This window comes from Sprattus sprattus (assembly GCF_963457725.1).
Source record: "Sprattus sprattus genome assembly, chromosome: 10".
In the NCBI taxonomy this organism is placed as follows: domain Eukaryota; kingdom Metazoa; phylum Chordata; class Actinopteri; order Clupeiformes; family Clupeidae; genus Sprattus; species Sprattus sprattus.
In genome coordinates this window covers 31,876,443-31,903,342 of record NC_137908.1, presented here as the reverse complement: position 1 = coordinate 31,903,342, position 26,900 = coordinate 31,876,443, and the positions used below count along the sequence as shown (strand labels likewise).

The 26,900-nt window shown below is 43.5% G+C and overlaps 1 protein-coding gene across 1 annotated transcript; it reads left to right on the top strand.

The window, feature by feature from the left end:
- Nucleotides 1–7,426: 7,426 nt before the first annotated feature.
- Nucleotides 7,427–25,753, top strand: lrrc38b (leucine rich repeat containing 38b; the record flags this gene model as incomplete). Its single annotated transcript, XM_080845712.1, has 2 exons — nt 7,427–8,054; nt 25,509–25,753. 2 exons carry the CDS (start codon nt 7,427–7,429, stop codon nt 25,751–25,753), a joined length of 873 nt encoding a protein of 290 aa, XP_080701838.1.
- Between the last annotated feature and the right edge of the window lie 1,147 nt (nt 25,754–26,900).

The window sequence follows — 26,900 nt, the reverse complement described above, 5'->3', positions numbered from 1 at the left end:
GCTGTCTAGTGGATGTTAGCACACATCACCACGAGGACAGCATATTGCAGACAGTCTCCCGGAAGTTCCAGGAGTCTCCCGCATATTGATAAGGACTCCCTGATGCCCGCAAATTACTTAAAATCTCCCGGAATCTAGAGCGAGCGAGCAAGACCGCGCACATGAGACAGACGTGCTCCAAACCGCGTTAGCCTTTGTGTAGCAAGCGCACGACAGAGAGGGAGAGGGACCCAGAGACTGTGCGTGTGTGAGGCAGTGTGCGTGTGTGCCTCATGAGCATCCTGATTGGCCTGTTTCGGTAAGTCAACCAAACAATGTTCAGTGTGGGCGTTTTTTTTTTTATCTCTTCTACCCTAATTAATCAGTTCAGTGTATCTAGGATCAGGGGCACCATGGCACAGAGAGAGTGCCCCCCAAAAAGAAAATATAAGACATTTTACAACAGACTATACAAAGGTGTACCCCTGTCTTATAAAAGTAAATTACAAAGACAGTCTTGTACGCTGAACTATCTGTTACAGTTATTTCAGCATTGCCCATGGTGGGTTAAATGACTGTAAAAGACATGTTGAGGTAAGTTCATCAAGTTTCATTTCATGTGCATATTATTCATGCCGGGTAGTTGCCTGGGCTACATGAAAACAACAAGCTCCTTAGACTTGTTTAAAGTTGCAATGGAATATAAATAAAAGCAGTTAACATAAATAGGATAGTATTAGCAGCATATAATAGATAGTAAAAGTAATCTACATATTTAAATATAATTAACAACGAATTGCATAGGGCTTTAGCTTATAGAATGATATAATGCATTTATAACTTTTAGGGACCACAACAGAAATACATAGACCTAGGAGGGGAATACCTCCCTGAAATGACTTTTTGCAGGTTGGGATGTTTGATATTGCTGATCTGAAAAGAGGTATGCTATACTAAACATATATTTATAAGTGATAAACCCACAAAGATATGGTATAATGATGACATAACGGTGTATATACTCAAAGATTGTGAACTGCAACATGTGATACATACGGTATGATATTTAGCGATGTATCTTGTTTGTCATATGCCATGAGCTAAATGCTCTGAAAACAGTGGAGATGGTTGTAGACTTTAGAAGGAACGCAGCACCACCCACCCCAATCACCCTGAGAGACTCCCCAGTTGACACTGCAGAGTCCTTCCGCTTCCTGGGCTCCATCATCTCCCAGGACCTCAAGTGGGAGCTGAACATCAGCTCCCTCACCAAAAAAAGCTCAACAGAGGATGTACTTCCTGCGGCAGCTGAAGAAGTTCAACCTGCCAAAGACATTGATGGTGCACTTCTACACCTGCATCATCGAGTCCATCCTCTCCTCCTCCATCACCACCTGGTACACTGCTGCCACTGCCAACGACAAGGGCAGACTGCAGCGTATCATCCGCACTGCTGAGAAGGTGATTGGCTGCAATCTGCCATCTCTACAGAACCTGTTTGCCTCTAGGACCCTGAGGCGGGCAGGTAAGATTGCGGCCGATCCCTCCCACCCGGGTCACATACTCTTCGAGGTCCTCCCCTCCGTCAGGAGGCTGCGGTCCATCAGGACCAAAACCGCATGTCACAAAAACTGCTTTTTCCCAACTGCAGCTGGCCTCATCAACAAGGCCCGGGACCCCCACCTGTCTTGGACTATTGCCCCTCCCCCACACCCCAAGCTGAGTTATGTTAACTCACATTTCACTCCTTTACATTGCACATTGAGCACTCACTTTTGCATACCTGCACTGCATTTTTTTTTTCACTTAACTTCTTTATATACACTCTTTTTATATATACATCTGTTTCCATACTGTGTTTCTATGTTTTATGTTATGTGTAGTACTTATTGTGTGTGTATGTTTGTGTTTTTATGTTTTTATGTTTACTGTTTGCACCTGTGCACCAGAGCAAATTTCAGGTAGGCGCATACCTACTTGACAATAAATCTGTTTCTGATTCTGATTCTGATGAGGTCTAGCATACGTTTTCCCTCTGCTAACAGGCTAATATCCATTGTGTTTGACGACTGCATGTTACAGACTGTCTCGTTGTATGTTAATGTGCTCAGTGTACGGAGCTCCACTTCGCTGGAACAAAGCACCAGAACTTCAGTGCGTGGCCATTTCTTGCCCAGCAAACACTCACACAGAACGCAACGCAGGACTTGTTACAATGGTGCCTTTATCCGGATAAAATGATTGACTTTTTGGCTCCGGTCACCCTGATGATGGGCCACTTGGACGGTTGTTCAAGGATATACGAAAAGCCTTTCCAGTCCGAATCTCATTATTTCTTTCCAAATGTTTTATTGATGTCTGCGTAAAGCTTTTATGTCTAAATATAAGCATTACTTGAACTCAACAGTTTCATTATTTTAAGTGATGATTTTCAACTTGTGTGAATATTTAGTTTTAAATAAATATTTGTACGTTTTCATCACTTTGGCATTTCTTTCCCTTTTCTTAAAATAATACTACTTTTACTTGTGTCTTTTTGGTATCTGCTAGCTTTTGCCACTCATTAATAAATGCCTTGTAAAGCACAGCAAGTCCTCACTTTAGATGGGCTCACACCATGTAGTCAACTAATCAGTAGTAACTCATAAGTTAATCATGAATTGAAGTGTTGTTAAGTGCTTGTTAAAGATGCAGTAACATTAACTATCCGTAGGCATATTTCTGAAGGCATGTCCAAATAGAATAATACATGTTTTTGTCCAGTTTATGTTTGCAACTCATTTATAAATGCTTTGTAAAGCATAGCAAGTCCTCACTTTAGATGGGCTCACACCATGTAGTCAACTAATCAGTAGCAACTCATGAGTTAATCATGAATTGAAGTGTTGTTAAGTGCTTGTTAAAGATGCAGTAGCACTAACTATCGGTAGGCATATTTCTGAAGGCATGTCCAAATAGAATAATACATGTTTGTGTCCAGGTGATGTTTGCAATTAATTTATAAATGCTTTGTAAAGCATAGAAAGTGCTCACTTTAGATGGGCTCACATAATATACTTTACTAAACAGCAGTAACTCCTGAATTAATCATGAATTACCTAATCGGTAAGTATTTGTAACATATGTATTAACACCCTAGCTGTTAGTTGAGGCCTTTTTCTAAATCATAACATTTTATTTAAGGCATGAACAAATGTAGGTCTAGATAGTATGTTAATTATCAACTTCCAGGTTTTAACCGGCCTTATACATTCCTAAGTACCGTACTTACCGTAATTTTGGACAGCATTACTAACTATGAACGAGCCATTAATGAGTGTGTGTCCAAATGCTTTATTGATGAGAATTAACATAGGAGCAATGCTTTACAAATAATGAATAAAGCATTTAGTAATAGATTTTTAGAAGGCTTATTTACTATGAACAAACCATTTATAACTGTGTGAACAAATGCTTTACGAATGATACATTATGTGTGAACAATAAATAACTAATGGTGAACAAACAATTATCTAATAGTTTTTTAGAAGGCTTATTTACTATGAACAAACCATTTATAACTGTGTGAAGAAATGCTCTACTAATGATACGTTATGTATGAACAATAAATAACTAATGGTGAACAAACCATTATCTAATAGGTAACAAATGCTTAAAAAATGATGAATTGTGTGTAGTTATTATAAAGTGTTACCAATCATGTCTTCCATACTCCACGTCCTTCTCCTTCTCCCTCTGTCTCTCTCTCTCTCTCTCTCTCTCTCTCTCTCTCTCTCTCTCTCTTTCAGTGCACTACACCCATTGCTCTAATTCCATTTCCATACTCCATGTCCTTCTCCCTCTCTCTCTTGCTCTCTCTCTCTCTCTCTCTCTCTCTCTCTCTCTCTCTCTCTCTCTCTCTCTCTCTCTCTCTCTCTCTCTTTCAGTGCACTACACCCATTGCTCTAATTCCATTTCCCTTGCCCTGAATCCCCTGTGAGACTCTTAATTGAGAATGAGAATTAATGTCTGTGTCAGAAATTCCCCATTGCAGAGTCTGTTTCATTTGTCTCCCCTACCATAAGAGACTAAGTGATTGAATAGGATGTTGAGTTACTACTTAGTTAAATTAAAGGAATCTTACAGCTTCCTGGATAAGTGTAATTGACTATGATTCAAGGATTTATTTATTCATTACGTCATAACAAAAAGAACATCAGATTTGACGAAAGGCGTGCCTGACATTTCCATTGCAGCAACAGTTGCAGGTTGCCCACACAGCTTTTCCTTTGACAGTGATGCCAAAAGGAGCCTTCTGACATGGCAACATTGTGTAATGTTTTGACAAGATACTCCATGATGATGTAACACGAAGGCTGTCAGTCAAACCATTGTACTCTACTTTCATATGAGCTGTTATCATAGGGGCTGATTTGATTTCTGTATGTAGCTAAAGAAGATGTAATATTTTTGTATTACAGTAAGTGTTTCTAGTATTTTTTGTTACTTTAATTTCAAGTTTTGAAGAGCAGTTGTTCGAACAAAGGAATATTTCCTTATGGAAGGGAGGGGGGGGGGCATATTATGCACATTGCTGGGCTTATCTCCTGATGGTAATTGAAAATGATGAGTATTCTGTAGGAATTTATATTGATTTGAAGAAGGCGTTCGATACTATCGATCACAGCATATTATTGAGAAAAATGGAGAAGTATGGATTAAGAGGGGTAGCTTATTCTTGGCTGAGGAGAAACTTGGAAAATAGAGAGCAATGTGTGGAAATCAATAACACTGTTTCACAATTTAGGAAAGTCACCTGTGGTGTACCCCAGGGATCTGTAATTGGACCGAAGCTTTTTTTGCTTTGCATAAATGATATTTGGGATGTTACAGATCAGTTGATTTTCATTATTTTTGCAGATGATACAAACATGTACTTTTCGGGTAATAATTTACAGCAACTCTTGTCTTCTATTGAAAGAGATTTAGAAATCCTCAAAACCTGGTTTGATGTTAATAGATTGTCACTCAATATAAAAAATAAAAAAAAATCATGGTCTTTGGAAATCGAAAAGAAATAGGTAAGGACATTAAATTAAAAATAAGTGATGCTGAAATTGAACGAGTGACCGAGATAACATTTCTAGGAGTGGTCATTGACCATAAATTAACATGGAAACCACATGTTTATTATATCAAAGGAAAGATCTCTAAGACGATAGCAATTTTGTACAAATCAAGAAGCATGTTAAACTATAAGGCCTTACATATTATTTACTGTTCACTTATACCTCCCTACATATCATATTGTGTGGAAGTCTGGGGATTGACATATAAAACAACTGTCAATGAAATAATTATTTTACAAAAACGAGCTATAAGGATAATAAATAAGGTTGATTATTATGCACACACTAACCCATTGTTTATGAAATCATTTGTTATGAAATGTAATGATCTGGTATATTATAAAATAATGCAAATAATGTATCAAGCTAACTCAAACCAACTCCCAGTCAGCATACAAAGGTTTTTCTCATTTCAAGAGACAAAATATAATCTCAGAGATGTCTGTAAATTTACTGTACCAAATGCCAAAAAAGAAATTAAAAGGAGATGTATATCTGTTTTTGGAATTTCATTATGGAATGTTGCTAACATAATCTTAAGAAAGTGTAAGACATTTTTTGTTTTCAAAGGGATGGTAGCTAAAGCCATTTTTGAGGGCTACAAGTGTCCATAATGTATGCAGGATTTTGTGCTGTTTATTTGGGATCTTGCTTCACTGCTCTTATATCCTTTATGTATTATTATTTGTGTTGAACTTGTTAGTTGTTACTGTGTGTGACTGAATAAATACATATATCATATCATATATCATGGTATAATTAAGCCTGATCAGTTTCGTTCAGTGGAATAGCCTATTCCTTCACACAGAGACTGAAGCCACTAGTAAAAGCTGAGAGCACAGTGATTGTGTGAAACTCCAGGGGGACGTCACGTGATGACTGAATGGTTCACACATTCTGGTGATAATACTGTAGAAAAGAGGGATTTCACAAGGGCTCTCACAAACACACACACACACACAGAAAGCGAGAGAGAGAGAGAGACAGAGAGAGGGAGGGAGAGAATGAGAGAGAGATAGAGAGAGAGGAGAGAGAGATAGAGAGTGAGAGAGACACTCACAAACACTAAGATTGCTTGTCAAGGCAGGCAGCCCAGTGCATTTCTGCCTGCAGCAGCGTCCGGATGCTAATTTGTATGCGGACAATTTCTTTGTGGACACTTGCATGTGTTTTCCATAGCAACAGAGTCCTGCTGTGAAGAGTTTCTTTTCCTTCTTTATCAGGCTCACTGGAGGGAGCCAGAAAGAGGAAGAGAGCGAGCGAGAACGAGGGAGGAAAGATGAGAAAGGGAGAACAAACGCGGCTCGCCGTGCGCCTCCGAGCTTGTCGCCAGAAATCTCTCCTCGTTTAGGATCTCCCCGCCGCCCGTGACATCAGCCGACGAGTAGCCTGGAGGAAGAGGAGGAGGAGGCGGAGGGGAATGGGGGTCATGTTTGCAGTCATCAGACATCTGGAATTCCCCATTCCGACACGAGAGACAAATGGAGGAATGCTGGAATATCGCTCTTCCCGCCGCGCCATGCCGGAGCCTCCGCGCCACGGATGCTTTTGTGTCTGAGACACAGGCTGCCTCCGCTCTCTCTGTCTCTGTCAGGCGCGAGACTTGACCAGCCTGCAACCCTTTATCCCTCCACTCCCCCTAACCTCCTCTCTCTCTCTCTCTCTCTCTCTGTCGCTCTTTTTCTCTGTTGCTCTCGTGTGTCTCCGTGCTCTCTGCCATCCTCCTCTCCCCTTCTTTGCTAGCTTCTATTTACCTCCACTGGATAATCTCCCCTCCCCTCCTTCACTCACACACACACACACACACACACACACACACACACACACACACACACACACACACACACACACACACACACTCCCTCTCTTTCTCTCTCTCCCATTCTCTCTCTCTCCCTCCCTCCCACCCACCTCTCCTTGTATCTCTCCTCCCCTCGCTCTCCTTCAAAGCCAGCAGTGTGCTGCTCCGCTCCAGTCTGCCTGCTACATGATCCCTCAGAGAGCAACAGCGTTTGGTGTCTCGCTCCAGCCGCTCCACGCGCCGGCCCCCCGCCTCCACCTCCGCGCCTGTCTCCCTCAGTTGGCCAGCGGGATGCTCAGGGAGCACGGGCACTGACTCCTTCCACCTTTCCTCGCGCTCTCCCCCCCTTCCCCTCCCCTTCTCTCTCCTGCACTCCTACCCTCTGACCCCTAACCAATCTCTCATCCCCTTTCCCCCCGGGTCCAGCTCCGCAACTCACCTCTTCTCTCTCTAATTCTCACCTCCCTCTCTCTGTTTCTTTTCTTCCTCATCCATCCCTATCTCTCTCCCACTCTCTCTCCACTCCCCCCTCTTGACCATGTTGTCATGTGTCTGCTGGCTCCAGCCGTTCCTCGTCCTTCTCACCTCCGTGCTCCTGACACTGGGGCAAAACTGTCCATTTAACTGCCTGTGCCCAGACCCACACACGGTGGACTGCAGCGGAAAGGGCCTGACGCGCCTGCCGGACTCCATCCCTCTGGACGTGCGCCGCCTGCTACTGTCTGACAACTGGATCCAACGCATCCCCGCTGACTTCCTGGTGCTCTACAGCGACCTGGTCTACTTGGACCTGCGCAACAACTCACTCTCGCACATAGAGCCCGGCACGCTCAGCACCTCTTCCCGCCTGGTCTTCCTGGACCTGGGCAGCAACAACCTGACAGAGATCCCTAAGGGGACTTTCGGGGAGTCGCGCAGCCTGATCAAGCTGCGCCTCGGCAACAACCCGCACCTGAGCATGGTCAATGAGGACGCCTTTCTGGGCCTCACTTCCCTGCGAGAGCTGGAACTGGAACGCAATGCTCTTTCGGGCCTGGAAGTGGGGGCATTGAGCCAGCTGCCCTCCCTGCGGTTGGTGAGGTTAGAGGGCAATCCTTGGGTGTGCAACTGCAACTTTGCCAGCCTGTTTGCTTGGCTGATGGAAAACCAGCACAAGCTCACTAACGGTAAGTCATCTGCATCCCATAACTTCCCCTGCCACAAAATAGCAAACCAAAACTATCAGCGCCACATTCACTCTTGTGTTTCCTAGTTGTTGCCTTCAAAAGCATTTCACATGACTGTCATATTTCTACAGCTATAGCGGATCATCATGTGTCCTCCGGCATGGTTCTCTGGTTTGCTTTTGTTTCGCTCGTACAAAGAGGAACCCCCTCCTCTGTTCTAATTTGGGCTCATCCTTTCCCCACCCCTGTGCATTAAAGGGTGGGTGGGGGGGGGGCATTGTCAGTAATAAAGGACTCTGAGTGGGCTCCCTTGTGGGAGATCTCTCCACATTCGTCCATCCCTATAGGGTGAAACCCCCAGCCTCGTCACGACTTCTGTTTAACAGTCCGATCAGGAGTGTGTTTCGTGATTTTGCACTCATGCAACACACATGCCAAGCACCCGCCATATTTCTCCCTGGGGCACTTTGTGTATGTTTATTTGTGTGTTTGTGTACTGTCCCTGTCTTTTTCTGCAAATGTGTGTGTGTGTGTGTTTGTGTTGTGTTTATGATCTAAATGTGTGTGTGTGTGTGTGTGTGTATGTGTGTGTGTGTGTGTGTGTGTGTGTGTGTGTGTGTGTGTGTGTGTGTGTGTGTGTGTGTGTGTGTGTGTGTGTGTAAATACATGTGTGTCTGTTTTTTTCAGGTGTGAATAAATATAGCCCAGTTACATCTATGCCGCTTCAATGACTTGAGTAATAGGAGAAACCCCCAAGAAAATCCCCGAGCGCCCACTCATCCCCACTGGCCGCGAGCTAAATCCAGACAGCCCTGGCGTTATGTTGTGTTGTGTTGCGTTGTGTTGCGTTTCTGCTCCGATTGGCTCGGCTCAACCCGACTGGGGAATGGCGCTAACATGTTGGCAGGGCTCAGGCGATTGTCTCAGGAACACTTGCTAAAACACACATTAAAATTGGTGAGAGAGGGAGAGGGAAAGAAAGACACAGAGATAGAGAGAGAGAGAGAGCGAGAGAGAGAAAAGAAGGACAAAGAGGATCACAGAGAGCTCCCAAAGGACAGGAGCCACAATGGGCTGAAATCTGCTTACAAGGAGATCATTCGTTTCGCAGACGAGCTGCATCGTCATTTCCTGCGAGATGTGCACACTGTGCATCCAGAATGGAGGACAGTTCCTAAGATTGCTTGCATTCGCCTATATGTGGCTCCCTGTTGAATGAATGCAAATTGTAAATGATCTTCTCTTTGAACATTAAACCATCAATAGATACTCTTGCCATCCTTGGGTCTCTGCCCTTGAAATGTCATGGACCTTTGCATCTAATTATTCAGTCCAGCAGGCAGGCTGTCTTTGCCAGTGTCCCTCTTTATGAGAAGTCAAGACGTCTGCTTTTGTCGCTGGGTACCAAAAAGGCAATCCTTGGCAAAAGACAAAATACATCTTAAACGATAAAGTCATAACAAACATAAGTTAATAAGTGCAGTACATAGAAGAAACCCAGCTGTGACTGTGTCGGTGCCAAGAATTAAAATTCACACAGGAGGCGTGTAATGCGTAGTGTTCCTAAAACTTGGGTAATGACAGTAGACGGTTACATGAGCTCTGTCCATTTTTAAAAGCCAGGTCCCTGTGGGGATAAAGAGAAATGGATTACTTGAGTAACCTTATTTCTGAAACCTGTGCAACCTTGGGAAACCTGGCAGCCTGCTAAGGCTCTCCCCTTCATTTTCTGGGTATCCCAATCCATGTTTATTTGCAGTGGGGCATGGATGGTGTGAGACAAGCCATTTATTTTTAAAGGCTAAGTAATATGTTGGCTGCCAGCATATTTCAGGCAAGGATATTGCCGGATAATATTCTTAGTAGTCCCATGGCTACTGTTACTGAGTGCAAACCTGCAGAAACAGAAACAGAAACAGATCCGTGCCGCCCACAATCTGCCCACAACTTATCTCTGCTACCTATGTAACATATGGCAATGCCATCCTGCTCTTGCAAATTCCAAGCACTTTTTTCATGGAGGCTGTGTTGCTGAAATGCAGTGGTGGTGGAGCTGGCAAGGGCCGTCACACGCATCCTGGCGGGCACAGCGCACACATTTCATCACTAGTCTCGGACGCCACTGGGCGAGGGCCATAGTGAATTCACTTGGGGGAGGAGAGCCAAGCTCACGTCAGCAGCTGCCGTGGCGGCAGCAGTGGCACTCTAGAAGCGGCAAAGGCAAAGCCAAGGCTCCCGCACGCTTGCCAACAGCCGCTCTCTCTGTACAGCCAGCCGGGCCGAGCTGCACTTGTAAATTGAGGCTGAGCTACTGCGGGAGAGGATGCGCCCCACTCCGTGTCACGTGCGGCACTTATTTCCACATCAGTGGGCGCTTAGAAGCCCTGGGGCCATTCAGTGTGACTGGTCAGCACTGCCGTCACTGTCCTCCCATAAATGAATAAACCATTTCTGACCTTTCCACTGCAAGTTCAAAAGTAAGATAGGTCTTGCTGACCTTTCCACTAAGTTCAAAAGTAAGATAGGTCTTACTGACATCCTGTCCTGCATCCATCACCAAAAAATGCAATATGCATATGTTGTTATGCATACCTTGTCCCAGCATCAGACTGTTGCAAATATTTGTGGACCTTGCAGTATATCCTACTGTGGAAGAGGAGTCTTCAAATATTCAAAGAGAGAATAAAAGATATGGACGCCCTTTCCTGACTGTAACGCAAAGTCTTAAAGGCCTCAGCCATGACTATTATTTACAGCCCAGTGCATCAACAAGTGTGTTGTCTGTTTTGACTGGCTCCATTAAAACGTCTAGTCTGACATATGTGTCTCGATTTACATTTTATAGCCGTGCGGTTGGAGGGAGATTTCAGTGTGTTAGTCCTAAATGAGATTCTATCATGCTGGCAAATGCCCTTGATTTCATATGCATGAATGCAGCAGAGCTATAACCGGGAGAGGAGAGAAACAACATAACTCTTTTATTTCCCCAAGCGAGTTTAGTGAGGTGCACATTGATCATCATAGCACCGATTCTAAGAGCCCATAAACTAGATGCTTCTGGCTTGAGGAAAAGATTACTCTGAAGTTACAGCAGAGAAATGTGGGCGTTTGTGGGGAACCTGTTGAAAAAAGGGGATCAACAAAGTGAGCTTAATAGAGAGGCAGGGGAGGTGTTGAGTACAATTTGTAAAGTCCTGATATAGCAGCCACATTACAAGGCATTACTGTTGTTGTAGTAAGCAAACTAAGTGGGTTTAATGGACCTATGTAACCTAACCAACAGGAAAATGCTGCATTAAAGGATTATCCAAGTAAAGGACATAAGTAGGCTAGTAATAATGCTGTACTGTATTTAACTTGTATTTGAAGCCTAGCTTGTAAAGCAGTACTGTATAAAACAGTGGTTCTTAACCTTATTGGAGGTACTGAACCTTGCAAGCTTCATCAGTGCATTCACCGAACCCTTCATAATTGGAACAATACAAATATAATTTCTTCAAAGCATAGGTATATATAAAAACGGCCTGACATTGCTAGTTTGACCCGGGCTATACTGTGTGTGTCTTGACCCCTGCCGAACCCCTGGGAGTGGCTCAACGAACCCCTGGGGTTCGATCGAACCCAGGTTAAGAAACACTGGTATAAAACAACCTATATATGATTATGTATTACTGTAATGCTGATAAGTTTAAGGTAGTTAAACAACTTTTCCAGGTCTGAATCAATTAAGTAATGATAAAATAAATCAATTTTGGTTGAAGCACAGCGTCATTACTTTCGTCACAATTGTATGAGAGAGAGGAAGAGAAAGAATGTGAATTCAGCCATGTGCCATATTTTTAGAACATAGGACTTCAAAAGCTTTAGGAAGGTTCCTTTAAATCAGAAAAAAATCAGATTCCTATTTCTCTTCGTGGTCTTTAGACCAGACATTCAATTCTGGAGGATCTATGGCCTGCCAGTGAGGTGGGGGCGTCATCTTGGGTCCCCTCTGAAAGTGGATTTTCATCCAAGAGTGAGCATTGGTGATTACTTACCACAAGAAACGACCACATCTGTCTTGGCCTGCCGCAGAGGTCTCTGATATTCTCTGCAGGCCTAATCTGATGATGGATGCCCGGTGTTTGCCATTCACAACCATTTAGGCAAATGAAGACCTTTCGGCTGCTTTGATTTACTGAATGATATAATGGAGAGGGGAAAAAACAATACGTGCATGTATATCAGAGTATCTTTAGAAGGATTTAGATGAAATTCACTCAGCAATTGCCCATCGCTTACAATGCCCCCCGTTTACAAAAACCTGTCAGAATCGTTTAAGTAGAGATTAAAATGATGTGAGTGTATAGAAATACATAAGATGCTAGTGTAAAGGAATTTTTGCTACAAAGCATTATTCTCTTTCTCCATGTATGTATATATAAAGCACTTGAGACGAAACTTCCTTATCAATGATTTATCAGTGGACTTTTCACTGCACTCAGGGTGCTGTGCTTCCTGCACGGCCCTCCGACAATCAAGGGCATGGGAGACTAAGTGTATATGTTCTAGCTGTATAGTCATTTCTCTATGTCTCTCTCTCTTTCTCTCTCTCTCACTCTCTCTCTTATATATGTGTGTGTGTGTGTGTGTGCGTGTGCGTGCCTGCGTGCCTGCGTGCATGTGTGAGAAACGGCGCAGTCTCATGACCACCATGCATGCAGAGACAGATGGGCACTCATTTGGAGAATGAGGGTCGCCTGATAATCTTCTGCCTGTGCATCTGGGGGTTTCATGAAAATAAATGAGACCATTACAGTCAACCCTTTATGCCTCTCTGAAGAAAACGGCTGTAAAATGAGTCTATTCTGCACCCGGCTAATGGATCGGATTCAAATATATATGTGTAATTCGCCCGGGCAAGCCTATCAAATTCATTAAGAGTAATTGGGCTCTAAGGTTCCGAAGCCTACCGCCTCTCTCTGTTCATGTGAGAGGGAAGAGGCATTTGGGTAGGTCAGTCCTCTGACCCTTGCCACCTGTGTTGTGCTAGGATAACTGTTGGAAACTTGGGTTTGTTGGAGGCTTTGCTTACTGTGTAGTGTGGCCACATCCTGCCTGTAGCTACAAGAGACTTACACAGACACACACATGCTGTATCCACGCACACACACACACACACACACACACATGCTGTATCCACACACAGACACACACTAACGCTATACACATCTATGGCTTATCTCTCACACCCTGATTTGCCAAAAATAGGAAATCCAAGGATTTGAATGGATTTAGTGCATTTTGTGTAGAAGATGAGAGATAGAGCTGGATCTAGACTGAAAAACACAGAGTAGTGACCAAAACAATCTCTATCTCCACACCTGGGAGATGTGGGCACAATTCAATATGTTGGCTCAGAATGATGATGTCAGGCAGGAAGGATAATGTGCCCCCACGCATCTGCTTCAGGGATCTCTGTCAGTACCCGCTGACTGCTATGAATGTTTCAGGGGGGAAACGAATGTAAACATGATCCACTGCTGTCATTGCTGCTCTTGGGTTAAAGATGGACAACTTGCATCCATTATTCAGAGCCACGCTGTGGATTTTTTTCTGCTTTCGAGTTCAGTTGCTTGGGTAACCAGAGCTTTAAAAGAGCCCGAGTCAAAGTTGCGGGTGAGGGCGAGACTTACTCCCCTCCCCAAAATTGTGCAGAGGCCTGGGGTGTCCGTGATCCGGGTGCAGTGCGACTGAGAATAAGAGTTCTTGTGACACTTAAACACTCCCAGCGCATCATCCCTTGTGCACTCTCCAGTTACTTTCCAGTGATCAGTTAACAGCCCTAAATCACTCACAGCCATAGCAGACACACAGCAAACAGTCCAGACAAGGCACCATTGCCACAGGTTCCTAATGTGTTGTGCAGAGGAGGTAGCCTCAGTTTATCCTCAGTTGGCCTGCCTGATGCAAGACAAGCGAACTAGTGTCTTTTTCATTTCCCAGTAAGACCTCTCTGCTCCCTCAGCTAATCAGCCGTAAGACTGTATTTTGGATCCTAAAGGAGGGCAGGGCATCATATTGAATAGATGTCTCCAAATCTATGCTCTCGCCCTTGGAGCCGACAGATGTTCAACCTTATTTTGCAGTGCAGTAGTTTGTTATGGATTTGTTATTGCATCCATTGAGTGCTAATTCATCCGTAAAATTACATGGGGAGAAAAACAAAACAAGAAGCTTTGCATGCCCTTGCCGGTGGGAGAATTCACTACAAAATAACACAATATAAACCATTGCCTCTGTTCCATAGGGCAGGATTTAAAGTAAGTAATCATACCACACAAGTGGGGTTAAAGTCTATCGAAATAGATCCTAAATTGCATTTTGTGTGTGTATCAAAGATAGGTTAGTTAGTGTGTGTTAATGTGTGTTTGTTTGTGTGTGTATGACAGAAAAAAAGGGGGAGAGTATATTTGTTTAGCGACTACATTCTGCATGTAATCTTTATATGAGAGCTTCCATGTGGGAGCATTTGTGTGTGTGTGAGACTGCGTGCTTGTACATATATGTGTGTGTGGTGCGTGTGAGTGAACGTTTCAGCTATAAAGCGTTGGTGGCATGTTTTTGTGCCCTTTTTCACCCCGCGGAGATCAGAGCGTCATGGCATAATGATGTGACTGTGAAGACCCTGAGTAACCCACACACACACCATGTGGAAAACCCCTCCTGGTTTGAGTATCTCACCCTCTGCCCTTGCTGTCACAGACACACTCATCACTCCGTGCACTCACAGACCTCATGTCCTCTCTCTGAGATTATGCTCCCCTCTCCTCTGTCACTGAGGGCCTTCTCCTACTGTGTCTGCATGGTGTTACGGTATGTTTCTACTGCATACATGCAGCAACCATGTCAGACATATTTAGAGATCATGCATAATGTTGGAAAGGATGGAGAGAAAACAATGTATTCATGAAAGGAGAGTACGCATTCTAAAAGCCTTGGAGTGTTAAAAGTGAACCAAATGTTTTTTAGTTTTTTTTTGTTTGTTTGTTTGAGGAATGATTTGTGCTCTGTGCCAGCATGTTTTACTCCTCTATAAACTTTTTTTGCCCAAGTGTCCCTTTTCAAAATCTTGAGAAGTATCAAGGGACCCATGATCTGAGAGTTGTTTTTCCACTTGGTGATTAGCTGACCACAACATGTCAGAATTGTACACTAGTTCTGTTCTGTACTGTCACGATTCTCTCACTCAGATAACTAGTAACATGCTTTGAATCAGCCAATCAGAAAGGCTGGAATAAGGTTTTCCCATTTACAAGACATAGCTTTACATCAGGGACCTTTTGGCTAAATCTTAAACCTCCATCTACCGATACCTTTGACAATTAGAATAGATGAGCAACAAAGAATATCTGCCCTTACTTACAGCTAAGTCTTGCCGAACATGACCAAAAAGATTTATGTATCCTGAAAACCTGTAGCTAATTAAATGCACGTTGTACAATTACATCCTAGGCCATAGTAGTTTTATTGTGTATATAAAACCACCTGTTCTAACACAAATCTTGTCCATGTTGACTGGTCAATACTTAAATCAATCTTAATTGCAGATGCCAGCATGCTAATAGAAGGCAGAGAGAAGTGGGAGGCGGTGAGAAGTTTCCAATAGCCCGCCTGTGATTGCCAGCTAGATCAATCAATCGCGGCAGGAGTCAGGGGGACAAGCCCTACCCAAGACAGGCTCTTCGCTCTCCCCGAGTGACACTCACCCTGATTGTTATCCCCCTCGGAGGCGCTATACGCCGTAATACTAGCCTGTGCTTAAAAGCTCCCTGGCGGCCCGAGTGGCTGTCGTCTCCCATAAACCTCTCATCTCCCCATTGTGCCTGAGCAAGGGGGCTTTTCAGCCTTAATGGAGATAGAGATTGGAAAGTGCAGTCAGTTCAATTAAGAAAACCTGGACACAATGAGATTGGAACTGAGCACTGCACTGGACTGAATTTGGGGAAATATTTCCTGACGGATGTTCAAAGAATTAAGAGGACGGGGACTTGACCTTGCAGTGAATACTGGCACAGGAAGTCAGTAATGGCACTTAACGCAATGATGCACAGCCAAGGTAGGCAGTGCCAGATAACTATCTTATACAGCAAATGTATAAAAAATACATCTGTTTACATCAAATTCATACTGTGATATATGTTTTTCTTAAAAGTCCATACATTTCAGAGCAAATTACCATGGCAATTCTTTTCAATCCCATGAATTGCCTCTGCTTTCTTTGCCACTGCCGAATGTTGTGGATTTCTAAATTTTCTCAACTGAGTGAGGAGAGGCACTGCTTAAGGTGAGCCGGGGCAAAGCCAATCACATCTAACCATCGGCAGAAAATTCAGCTGTCCACTTTCAAATGTATGTAGTAACAATCTGAATATGTCTTTAGCGGCTTCATTAAGTGTTCAATCAATTACATTGATTTCAATTTCTCATGAACCAAAATGTATATTAAACAGGAGTGTCTAATGATCTCATCTTGATTCAAAGTGGCCTGCAGTGATGTGTAGTGGAAACTTTTAAAGGTGTTCATTAGACTCAAGAGCTAAAAATCTCTGAACCTAGGGTTGCGGAGATGAAAGTACCTGCTATTTGATAAACTGCTTAAGAATATGCTAATGCTGCAAGCACCAATTTAAGATAGCATAACTGAGAGCGTGATTTTGATCCTACTACTTATGTAGCCATACTAAAATACCAGCTGCACTGGTACTGAGCTGCAAAGAATGTGATACCTTTGCACCCCTGTATATGCAGAGGAGGATGTTGACTAATGTTGCGTGACTTCATCAGTATGCCAGTGGAATGATAATGATAAAGATATAATATCTCCATCTAGGTTACACTGAAACACTTGAAAGTTCTCGCCCACAGACCTTCTACCTTGTTAATGTTCTCGGAAAGGTTTTTTTGTGAACTGCCTTCATTCACATGTCTGACTTGCAGGGTGAGGGTTGGCGATCCTGTGCTGCTCCGGAGTAACTGTGTTTTCTCGCGATAATGCATTTAGTTTGAATTTTTGAATGTCCAGTGCCTAACCATAGTGATTCAAATTCTTTATCCCAGAAAACAGGTCACATAAAGCCTCTGTTCTTTGAAAATGTAGGATGATTTAAGATCTCTTGACTTCATTGCCTACAGTTTCATCTAAAAGTATTACAACTGTTACTGTTATAACTGTATTTAAACAATATATTAAAAATTGTTAAAACAAATGCCAGCATCATTTCAAAAGATATACAGTTCAACTTTAATTTGCTTGTTTTCAATTACATTCAGGGAACCAGGGTCATCGGCACACCTTCAGGTTACAGACTCTACAGCATAAGCATGCAAATGTTTCACATGGAAGTGGAGCACTCAGAGAGCTTCCATCCATATGCAGCCGTAACATTTATCCTGGAGCTCTGTGTTCACACTCCTCCATTATCCCTCACTGGCTTTGAGCAATGAAGCGGTTCTCTTCCTTCAAATAAATCTCACATTTTCTGCAAGCTTCATTATGAGAGCAAGGATGAAGGGCTTCCAAAGGGAGGATTGGGTGTCGGTCAGGGCAGACGCTGACACATGTTAGACAGACGAGCGTCAGCTACTGTGCTACCTGAGCCTGTTGGATCGCTAACCTCGCGGCTGGGCCCAGAGACACCAGAGCAGCACCTCCGATCCCCTCTGCGTGACTTCGTTGGCGGTAGACAGCGAGGAACTGAAACACGGCAGCAGTTCTTTCCATCGTTCCTCTCAGATGTCTGTGTTTATGTTGTTTATTTAAACCGTTCTTGGCCGCGGCGAACTGCTGACACAACAACGTGTTCTGCGGTGTGAAAACAAGACTTAACAACTAAGCCGCCCACATGAAGCTGGATGAGCGCTTTTAAAGAGCTGATAAACCGCAGTGGTTTCGTGAAAATGAGAAAAAAGGTGTACAAGAAAGCATTTCAGGACAAACCTGGAAAAAAGTATTACATAACCTGAGAGAGGCGGTGATTTGTGTAATGGTTGTCCAATGCAGCCGCTGTAGATCAGACTCATCTATGGCAGGATGCACAGGTGTGCATAAGTGTCTACCACGCACACACTCACATGTAATCATACGCCCCGTGACACACACACACACACACACACTCTCTGTCTCCCTCTCTCTCCATCACACACACACACACACACATGGCTTTTCTATCCAGAGGAGTATAAGTAGTGGTGGGAGGTTGGCTAAGGCCTGTTAGATATTGTAAATGAAAAAACCCTCTACCTCTAAACTCTCTTTTCTCTGTCACTTTCTCTTCCTCTTTTACTGAATCTCATCTCCTCTGTCTTTGTTGGAATGGATTTCGACTCAAAGTGGAAGGTGGTGGGAAATCATTGTTAGCACGGTATGATCCAGTTGTCAGATCACGCTGCTCCCGTTACATCCCGACAGAGGTGTGAAAGCAACTCATGGCTCAGCCTTGTGATGATGGCGCAAAATAATATCAGCTGCTGCTGCTGTCGCTGCTGTTTTGTCTTGTGTCAGGCCTGCCACGGCCTGTTGGAGGACTAATGATGGCAGTGACTTTTAAACTCAGGGGACAAACTAACAGCACCCTCAGATAACCCCTTTTTCCTGGTCTTAGGGTTGAGGCACATCCTGATACATGCAATTATACAAACTGTACAATAACAAAAATTAAATTAGTACAAAGAGAGCTCAATACATAGCTTTGCATACCGTCACCTTCCTAAATGTATTGCCTAAGTAATTTTTTCAGGTTTTTCATAAAACGCAAAAAACTTGTGTATATGATATTTATTGATAGTTTTCACTCAAGAAGGTTATGACAAAATATGGCTTTTGACATACTAATAACAATGTATGTCAATTATGTAGAGGAATACATTACTTGAAACCATTGACTGCTTAAAGGCACAATATGCAACAATTATGCTTCAGGATTAGGGTTAGGATAAGCAGTTTAACCTTAAAATAACAGCTTAAAAAAAATTGGGGCGCTACAATGACTTTTAATATGGAGAATTGCGTCCGTGCCAATGGCATAGCAGGGTCGATAGGCATATATCTGCCTTCTGTAGTTTTGCTTGCCGATGCACGCCGACCTGACTTTGATTACCTTTTGCCGATCTAGTAAGTAGCTTATTTGCCGTCTTGCTTAGTCTTGTGTTGCACATGATTGATGTTTGACTGTGTAAGGACAGTCGTTGAGTAATTAGTTTGTCATAATGTCAAAGTCAGCACATTTCAAGAGATTTCGTTAGTTTTAGCTGCTAGCATACCTTTAGCGAATAGCTATTAATCCTTAATGCACCTTTAACTAAGCATACAAAACTGCCTAAGTCATGCCTTAAATTGCCTAAGTCATATTGTCTTTTGACTTGGGCAAAATAAAACTGCCTAGGTCACACTCTTGACATAGGAATCACATGTTCTGTTCAACTGAGGATGTAGTCGATTTTACCAGAGGTGGCCAGCAACATGAGAACATGATTTAGGCAAAAAAGTAATTTTCGTCTAAAGATTATTTAGGCAATTATTTTAGGAAGGTAACGATACATAGGCACCAGCAGACATTTGCGTACACTAGAGGGTACATGCTTTATATAATATAAAATCTACTTGGTCTTGTCTGGACTACTTGCCCATCACTGCCTGGAGCGGAGGGTTCCCTAGGGAGGTTGTTAAAGTGCAGTTCATTACCTTGAGTACATGTTATTATAACCTATGACCTTGGTTATTACCAATGCTAATCGACCTTTTCAGTCCTTTCAAATCCATGCACTCATTTATCCCACTTTCAGCATTGCAAAGTTTACCACTGTGGAAAGTATACAAATATAACCTGCTCAAAGTACAAGTGCAGAACATAGTGTCGACAATAAATCACGGAAAAGTTTCTTAAGCAGGTCACAGTTCCCGGAGGTCAGATATGCTGCTCCTGATGTTGGAATATTGGTTTATGCCATACCCCAAGAATCTGGGTCTGTCCTTTGCCCCTGAGCAGATGGAGAAGTTAATGACACAAACCTGAGCATATGTTAAGCAAGCTAGCTTTGAGATAGGGGGGAGACGGTGCTTATCAAGGGGACAGGGGCTGGGGTGGTGCAGAGAAGGGAGAAAGGCCATCTTCTCCCTCAAACAGAGGCTACGGTTGGCATCAACAGGGCCAGGAGCTTTCCTCAGAGACTGCACTGTGTGCATTTAAATAGCAAGCCATTAATCTCGTTTGCCCAAACCCAACGAGCTTGCTGCTTTTTGGCACTGCATGTGAGGAAGTGGCAATATCACTCCAAACTAATTGTGTTTACGGGTGCAGAATTCCTGACCACAGTTTGCCGTCTGCAACAAGAGTGAAAACAAAGTCTACATATGTTAAATTCCATCCTGGTGACTGATCAGTTCATTGTCGGTATCACATATGGCTCACACATACAAAGCGAATTGGACTGCACAGCTTATCTGTATTCTTTATTCGATAACAGTCCATGCTCCTACATGTTCCTATTGACTCTCAACAGGTTCTGCTCTGCAGTAGTACTGGTCTGCTCTGCTCTGCTCTGCTCAGCTCTGTGGCTAAGTGCCTGCGGTACATTTGCAGCGCTCCTCATTCTCGGCTGTGGGTCTCATAACGTCTGTTAGCATCCGCCCACCTCCCATGAGCCTCCTCTACGAGCCCACCTGCGAGTTAACATATCGGGATTTACATCAGTGAGTCACGACCTCATGTTTCTGTATGTACTGTATGTGTGTGTATGTGTGGAGGAGACTTATTAAATGTATATGAACTTGGCAGGGTGGCAGTGTCTCTGACAACTTCACTGAGGCGGAGTCCTTGGTTTGTTGAGATAGTGAGGCCTCGATTATCCATTGGTGAAAGTGTTTCTTTCAATGTTTATTTGCTTGATTAGATAGACAAAACCAAAAAATTGCCAACCAGAAATAACATGTTGGTTCTGGAAATATAGACCTTTAAGGTTCTGTAAGGACCTGTCGGACATTTCTGTCAACATTTAATGTTAAAGATGTGTTATAGATTTAAGGTTATAGATGTGTTATTTGCATGCAACTAAATGCACATGCAAAGAAAGATAGTTTACAACAAAATATTTAGTTTTTAGTGTGGACACCACAGATGTAAAGTTTGGATATTGAGCTCTGATGGTAAAAGCTGTAGACATTTTAGACTTAACACTGCATGAAATGTGGGATTTACGACAGTCTTTGACCCTGTGTATTGCCGTAGAAGCCCACATTGGTGTGAAAGCCCCCCCACCCCTTCCCCGTGGCCAGGCTAGGTTTTGTTATGTTAATTAAATTGACCTGGATTGAAAACAACTCCCCCCCAGTGTAGTCCAGTGTATACGCAGGTATACGGAGTAGGCTATACCCACTTATTTTTCAGTCAGCATTGGGTATACCCACTTCTCAAAACAGGGTGTTTATCCTGTGCTGTATGAATAAATAAACAGTATGCCCACTTCTCCAGGGACCACTCCACCACTGTGAATGTCGATGTAATGGTATGGTGTTATTGAAACTTACTACGTGTAAAAAAGACTAGAAATTGAACGTTTATTATTCGAGTCTAAAGTTTCTAATGTTGCCTCGGGCGCCTTTACGTGAACATAATTAAAACGTCACATAAGTCCACTAAACAATTCCCAATTCGCACTCTCCAGTAACAGAACAGAAATACCCCAGAGGAGGGAGGAATGATAAACCAGGTACTTGGTCGCACAGACGAGCTAGGTTCTCACCAGCAAAGGTGGCTAAGCGGATAGCACCATTAGGTACACAGTACCACTAACCTGAAGAGCGCAGGTTCAAATCTCGCGAAGCTCGCGTAAAATCTACCTGAAAAGACACAGGTTAGATATTTACGAGTGGCAAACAAGTCCCATTAGGTTGCGAAATGACCATCTCAATATCAGAGTAAGCCCGACTGTTTAATTACATGCCAAAAGTGAATCTCAAGAACATTACAGAGAGGAAGCTCCGGAATATGAGTGGAACAGCCTCGAAAGTACATTGGAAGCCTCGAAGTCTGAAACTGAAAGGCAAAGCAAGAATCGTGATATCCCCGAAATCAAAACCCTGTGAAGACAGAACTCTGAAAACGGAAGGCGAATCAAGAAATGTGATAACCCCGGAGCAAAACCCTAATGACAGAATATTAATTAAATTATCATCGTGTACATTTAAATTTCGTTTTTTATGGGGCAATAGCTGTAAATGGGAGGGGATACGTTTTGTCAGTTGAAAGCTGACCTATACAGAATCTCATTCCGTCTCATCACAAGACGTTTTAATTCAATTCCTTGTCGTTTTCAACCAATGGCTGCAGCAGGGTGTGTGTGGCTAGACTGCTGACAGTCAATATGCTAATAAGAGCATTTCGCACCTCTGTCAGCGGGAGGTGAGAATGCTAAACACATCGGCCCCCCTCCCCTCGCAGGTTCCTTTCCGGGAAATTCCGTTCGTATGCGGCAGACGGATATTTCGGGGGAATGTCCGCGATCAGCCAGGAATGGTGATCATTCGCGGCTGTATCACAGCGTATACGGGCCCGATAATCTTGCTTTTCGTGCAGTGTAAGGCTTTACGTTTACATTTTCCCAAAATAATTGTGTTACTAAACAGAACGACAAAATTCACCATTCAGAGAATCCCTGTGACATTCAGATGGGTCCTTGGCAGTGTGGTGGATGGTATACCCCATGTTGTGTCGGCTGGATGGTGATGTCAGAGGGCTGGAGGGGGTCAGAGGTCAGCAGTGGTGTCAGTGAACCTCTCCATTAGTTATGTCACATCTGGAGCCTGCAGCTGCATCTGACTCCACCATGTGATTCTCTCTGCATTACCCCAAAATGTCCCATCTGCTTCTCTTCCTCTCTCTCTCTCTTCCTCTCTCTCTCTCTTCCTCTCTCTCTCTCTCTCTCTCTCTCTCTCTCTGTTCCTCTATCTCCTTTTTTAACATGCCCTACCCACTCGGTATCCATGCTCCCTACAAGAGACATATCTCTCTCTTTCATCATCTCTTTTCAATCTCTCTCACTGTCTCTGCCTTGCGATTTCTTACACAGTCTCTGGCTTGGCCTCGTGACTTCCCAAACAAGCATGTAAAAGGGCGAGCGCACCAGCGCAGCTCCAGCGCAGCTCCAACGGCCCAGCCCTGGCTGTCACTTAAAGGCTAAGAGAGCATGGCTGTGTAAGCCCCTCGGGCTTTGAGGCTTCAGTGCTGCACGCTGTCACAGGGATTCGGTGTTGCCGTGCTCAGCCATTTGTGTGATGGATGCCACCACGCACACAAAAAGGCAAGCTAACTTCCGCACTGCATGCGGCTATCTCTAAGATTAATAACTGGATTCCTTTATTGAAATCCCTATTTATTAGGTCTTCCATCCTTATTTTTTCATAACTCCTACTATTTTTATTCTTAGACGTCAGGCACCAAAACAGAAAGGGGGGGGTAACCCCTCTGATTTGTTTTGTGAAAGGAGAAAACCACATTTACATAAGAGGCTTTTTAAATGAGGGGGCCTTTTGCGTTGGTTACGCTGTAACACTGAAACGTTGTGACAAAGCATCATGGATGTGAGCTGCTCTAAGTATGCTGTTAACAAGCAGAGAGCCCACCCTGTGTGCGTGCACACACCCTGACTGCATGTCTGAATATAGCTGCACCCCCCCACGCAAGGGCTCACGGTCTGGAGTGCAGAACTGCAGCTCTGTGTTCCTGCCCATACCAACAACAACCAACAACATAGCGTGCCATTGGTTGGCACTCTCTCTTTCTCTCAGTGTTATTTTTTCACTCTCCTCTTCCTCCTTCCTCTCGCCATCACCCTCTCCCTGTATCTCAATCTCTCTCTGATGCATTGAAAGGAAGTGTGTGTTCACACACATAACATGGAATGACATAATTACATATAACATTGCCTAAGTACTGGTGGGGTAGATGACCAAATCCTTGCTTCATAACAATGTCTCCCTGAACTGAATGAAACCCCCTTTACAGCTTGTTAGCTTCAATATGAACACATGGGAGACACTCTAAGGGAGAATACAAAAATATCTGTTATTATGATGCTTAAGGTGGCCAAAATGACACCAATGCCAACACAGACATTTCTAATCTGTTCAAATATGGAGGCTGTCAAGCCACTTGCTCTTGATGGTAGAAATCTCTTTCAAAAGGGCTGTACAGTCTCTCTGCAGTTGGTGGAGGTGTAAGCAGCGCCAAATTACGCCTGTAACCCTGCCAGAATTGTTACAGGGTTAACCCAGTGGCTCAGATGATGCCATTAGGGTTGTAAAATATTTACTGGCTGTTTGCTAATTGCTCCACAGTGGCAGCGATCCTGTTCTCGGGCAACAGCCGTCTCCTAAAGATGGAGGAGAGATAGAGGATATCTGGTCTTCATTCGGATAAGAAGGAAAAACCCATCTCTCACATTCTTTTAGTTAAAATGCAGACACAAATTGTGCTGGAAAATGCATTTATTTAGGTCTAGATGTGAGTTTGTGTTTGTGTGGAGGGAACAGAAGCTGTGAAGCGCACAGAAAAAGCCTGTGTGATTTTATTTCCTTTTCCTCAGGTTGTAAAATGGCTGCCCTTGAGAGAACCCCCCTTTTTGTGTTGTATAATTCACATTCTGTTGAGATGCAACTGGGTGTGATATACTGCATGTCAAGTCTGACGGAGGGACTAAAAGGATTTCCCCACTGATTTATCACATGTGTGTCCTGTAACAAGACTAGTCAAGGTGCTCCCCATCGCACGCAGAAGCCATAAATAGATGCCACGTTTATTTCAGGAAGTCCCTCTCATTAGGAGGCTGTCACGACCTTCCCTGATCATGCAAACAATTTTGACATGAATCCAGTGCTTCCACTTCACTGTGAGCCACAGCCTGAACATGACCTTGGGAGTGGGCGATTGTTTGCACATCATTCTTCAAAATTCCATGGGTCCAAATATTCTTGTTTCATTTTTAAAGAAACATGACTAGCCTTAATACTCAAATGGGCTCCCTGTCTGAGTCGGGTTCTGTCCTAACCCTCCCTCTCCTTTGGAGTTTTTCTTACCTTAATCGCTCTTGGCTTGCTCTTGGGGTTCAGTGTCCAAAGGCATTTTGGTCCTAATTTGTTTTGGCAGCTAGTAACATGTGCTGCGTATAAAACTGAAGCAAGTGTAATTGATTAGATGACAGAGTCAATCACATCCATAACACCAGTACATTTATAAGCCTTTTATGAACCTCAGGCATGTCCAGTGCTGTAAGCCAACTGCTGTTAAAAGAAGGACAGACTGGCACAGCGATAAGATGGATGTAAATGCCTGTGAGCTATCAGTTTCTCTAGACAGAAGTGTTTAAACATGAATATGAATGTGAACACAAACATGACATTGCCTCTTGTCTCTTTTTTAGGGGTTGATGGCCTGGAGTGTTTACTGCCCATGGACGAGCGGCGCGTCCCCCTCAACCAGCTCTCCCAGGACAGCTTCCGTGAGTGCAAGGGAACCCTCACGCTCACTGACCTCCTCATCATCATCTTCTCGGGCATCTCCGTGTCCGTGGTGGCCATCATTGCCAGCTTCTTCCTGGCCTCCACCGTCCACTGCTTCCAGCGCTGGAGTAAAGGCAATAAGACAGAGGAAGAGGAGAGCGAATAGTGAGGATTGGCCGGAGCCAGAGCCAATACCATGTTCCAGCCGCCCCCATTTCCTGACCACCTTCCCTGCTCTTTTTGGACGAGCGCAAGAAGCAAAAGGTGAAAGGGACTTTGCGGCAGTCAACATAGCTGATTGCGTGACGTGATCAGAAAATGTCAGCAAGCAAGCAATCAGGAACTGTTGAGGTGAACCGTATCATCCATTTATGTCAGATATGTCTTTCGCCTTGCACTGCAGGGGGAGTGGCACTCAGTGACTGTCCCCCAATCTTTTTAAGAAACCACAGTAGGAAGAGCTCTCTGTCGTTTGGCTAAAATAACCCTGTCGAGCTTCAACCAGGCCTTAGCACTCACACTGCCAGGGGTTTACTGGTTCTATTTGATGGGCTATTTCATATGTCTGTGCCCTTGCCATCGAATATATCTTGTGATGTTAATTCCTCAAAGGTCAGCACTGTAATCTGGACACACTGGCTTCCTGTCTGTAGTCAATATTATACTGTGCTTTCATTGACGTGAGTATCCACAGCGGTATAACTGGTAAAAGTAGGAACCGAGTAGCTTAACACTCAAATATCCACAATAGTAGACATCAGAGTGAGTTTTTAAAAGTGGGAAGGTATAGCTGTGACACATTTAATGGTAGCAGTTCCTTTGCCTTTACAAATTGTCTCCTTAAACAATTGTTTTCTTAACCATTGTTTCAGATTTCGGAAATTGTACTTAGACTAAATACAATTAACATAGATTATAACCTACAGTTAATAGAATATTCTGTGTACTGCACTTTAAATGGTGTCCATTTTACTTACAGTATATTCTGCTGGCCCTCAATCCACTAAGTGGACTGAAATTGCTCAGATCTGCCAAAGACTAGGCGTAGATAGTATGACCAGCAAATAGGTGACTTTGAGATGTATTCAGATTTTCAAAGAAAACTATGGTATCAAATGTGCATTTAATTAGTGTAGGTATACTCACATAGCCTATGTATCTTCTGTCAAAACTAAATATGTAAACAAATTATATAAATATATGAATATATGAAATCATATAAGTGTATCAGGCAACAAGAATTGAATTTTAGAGAAGCCAAATCTGTCAATTCTGTATGTCAGGCGCTGATAACACAGATTATTTCTAAATTA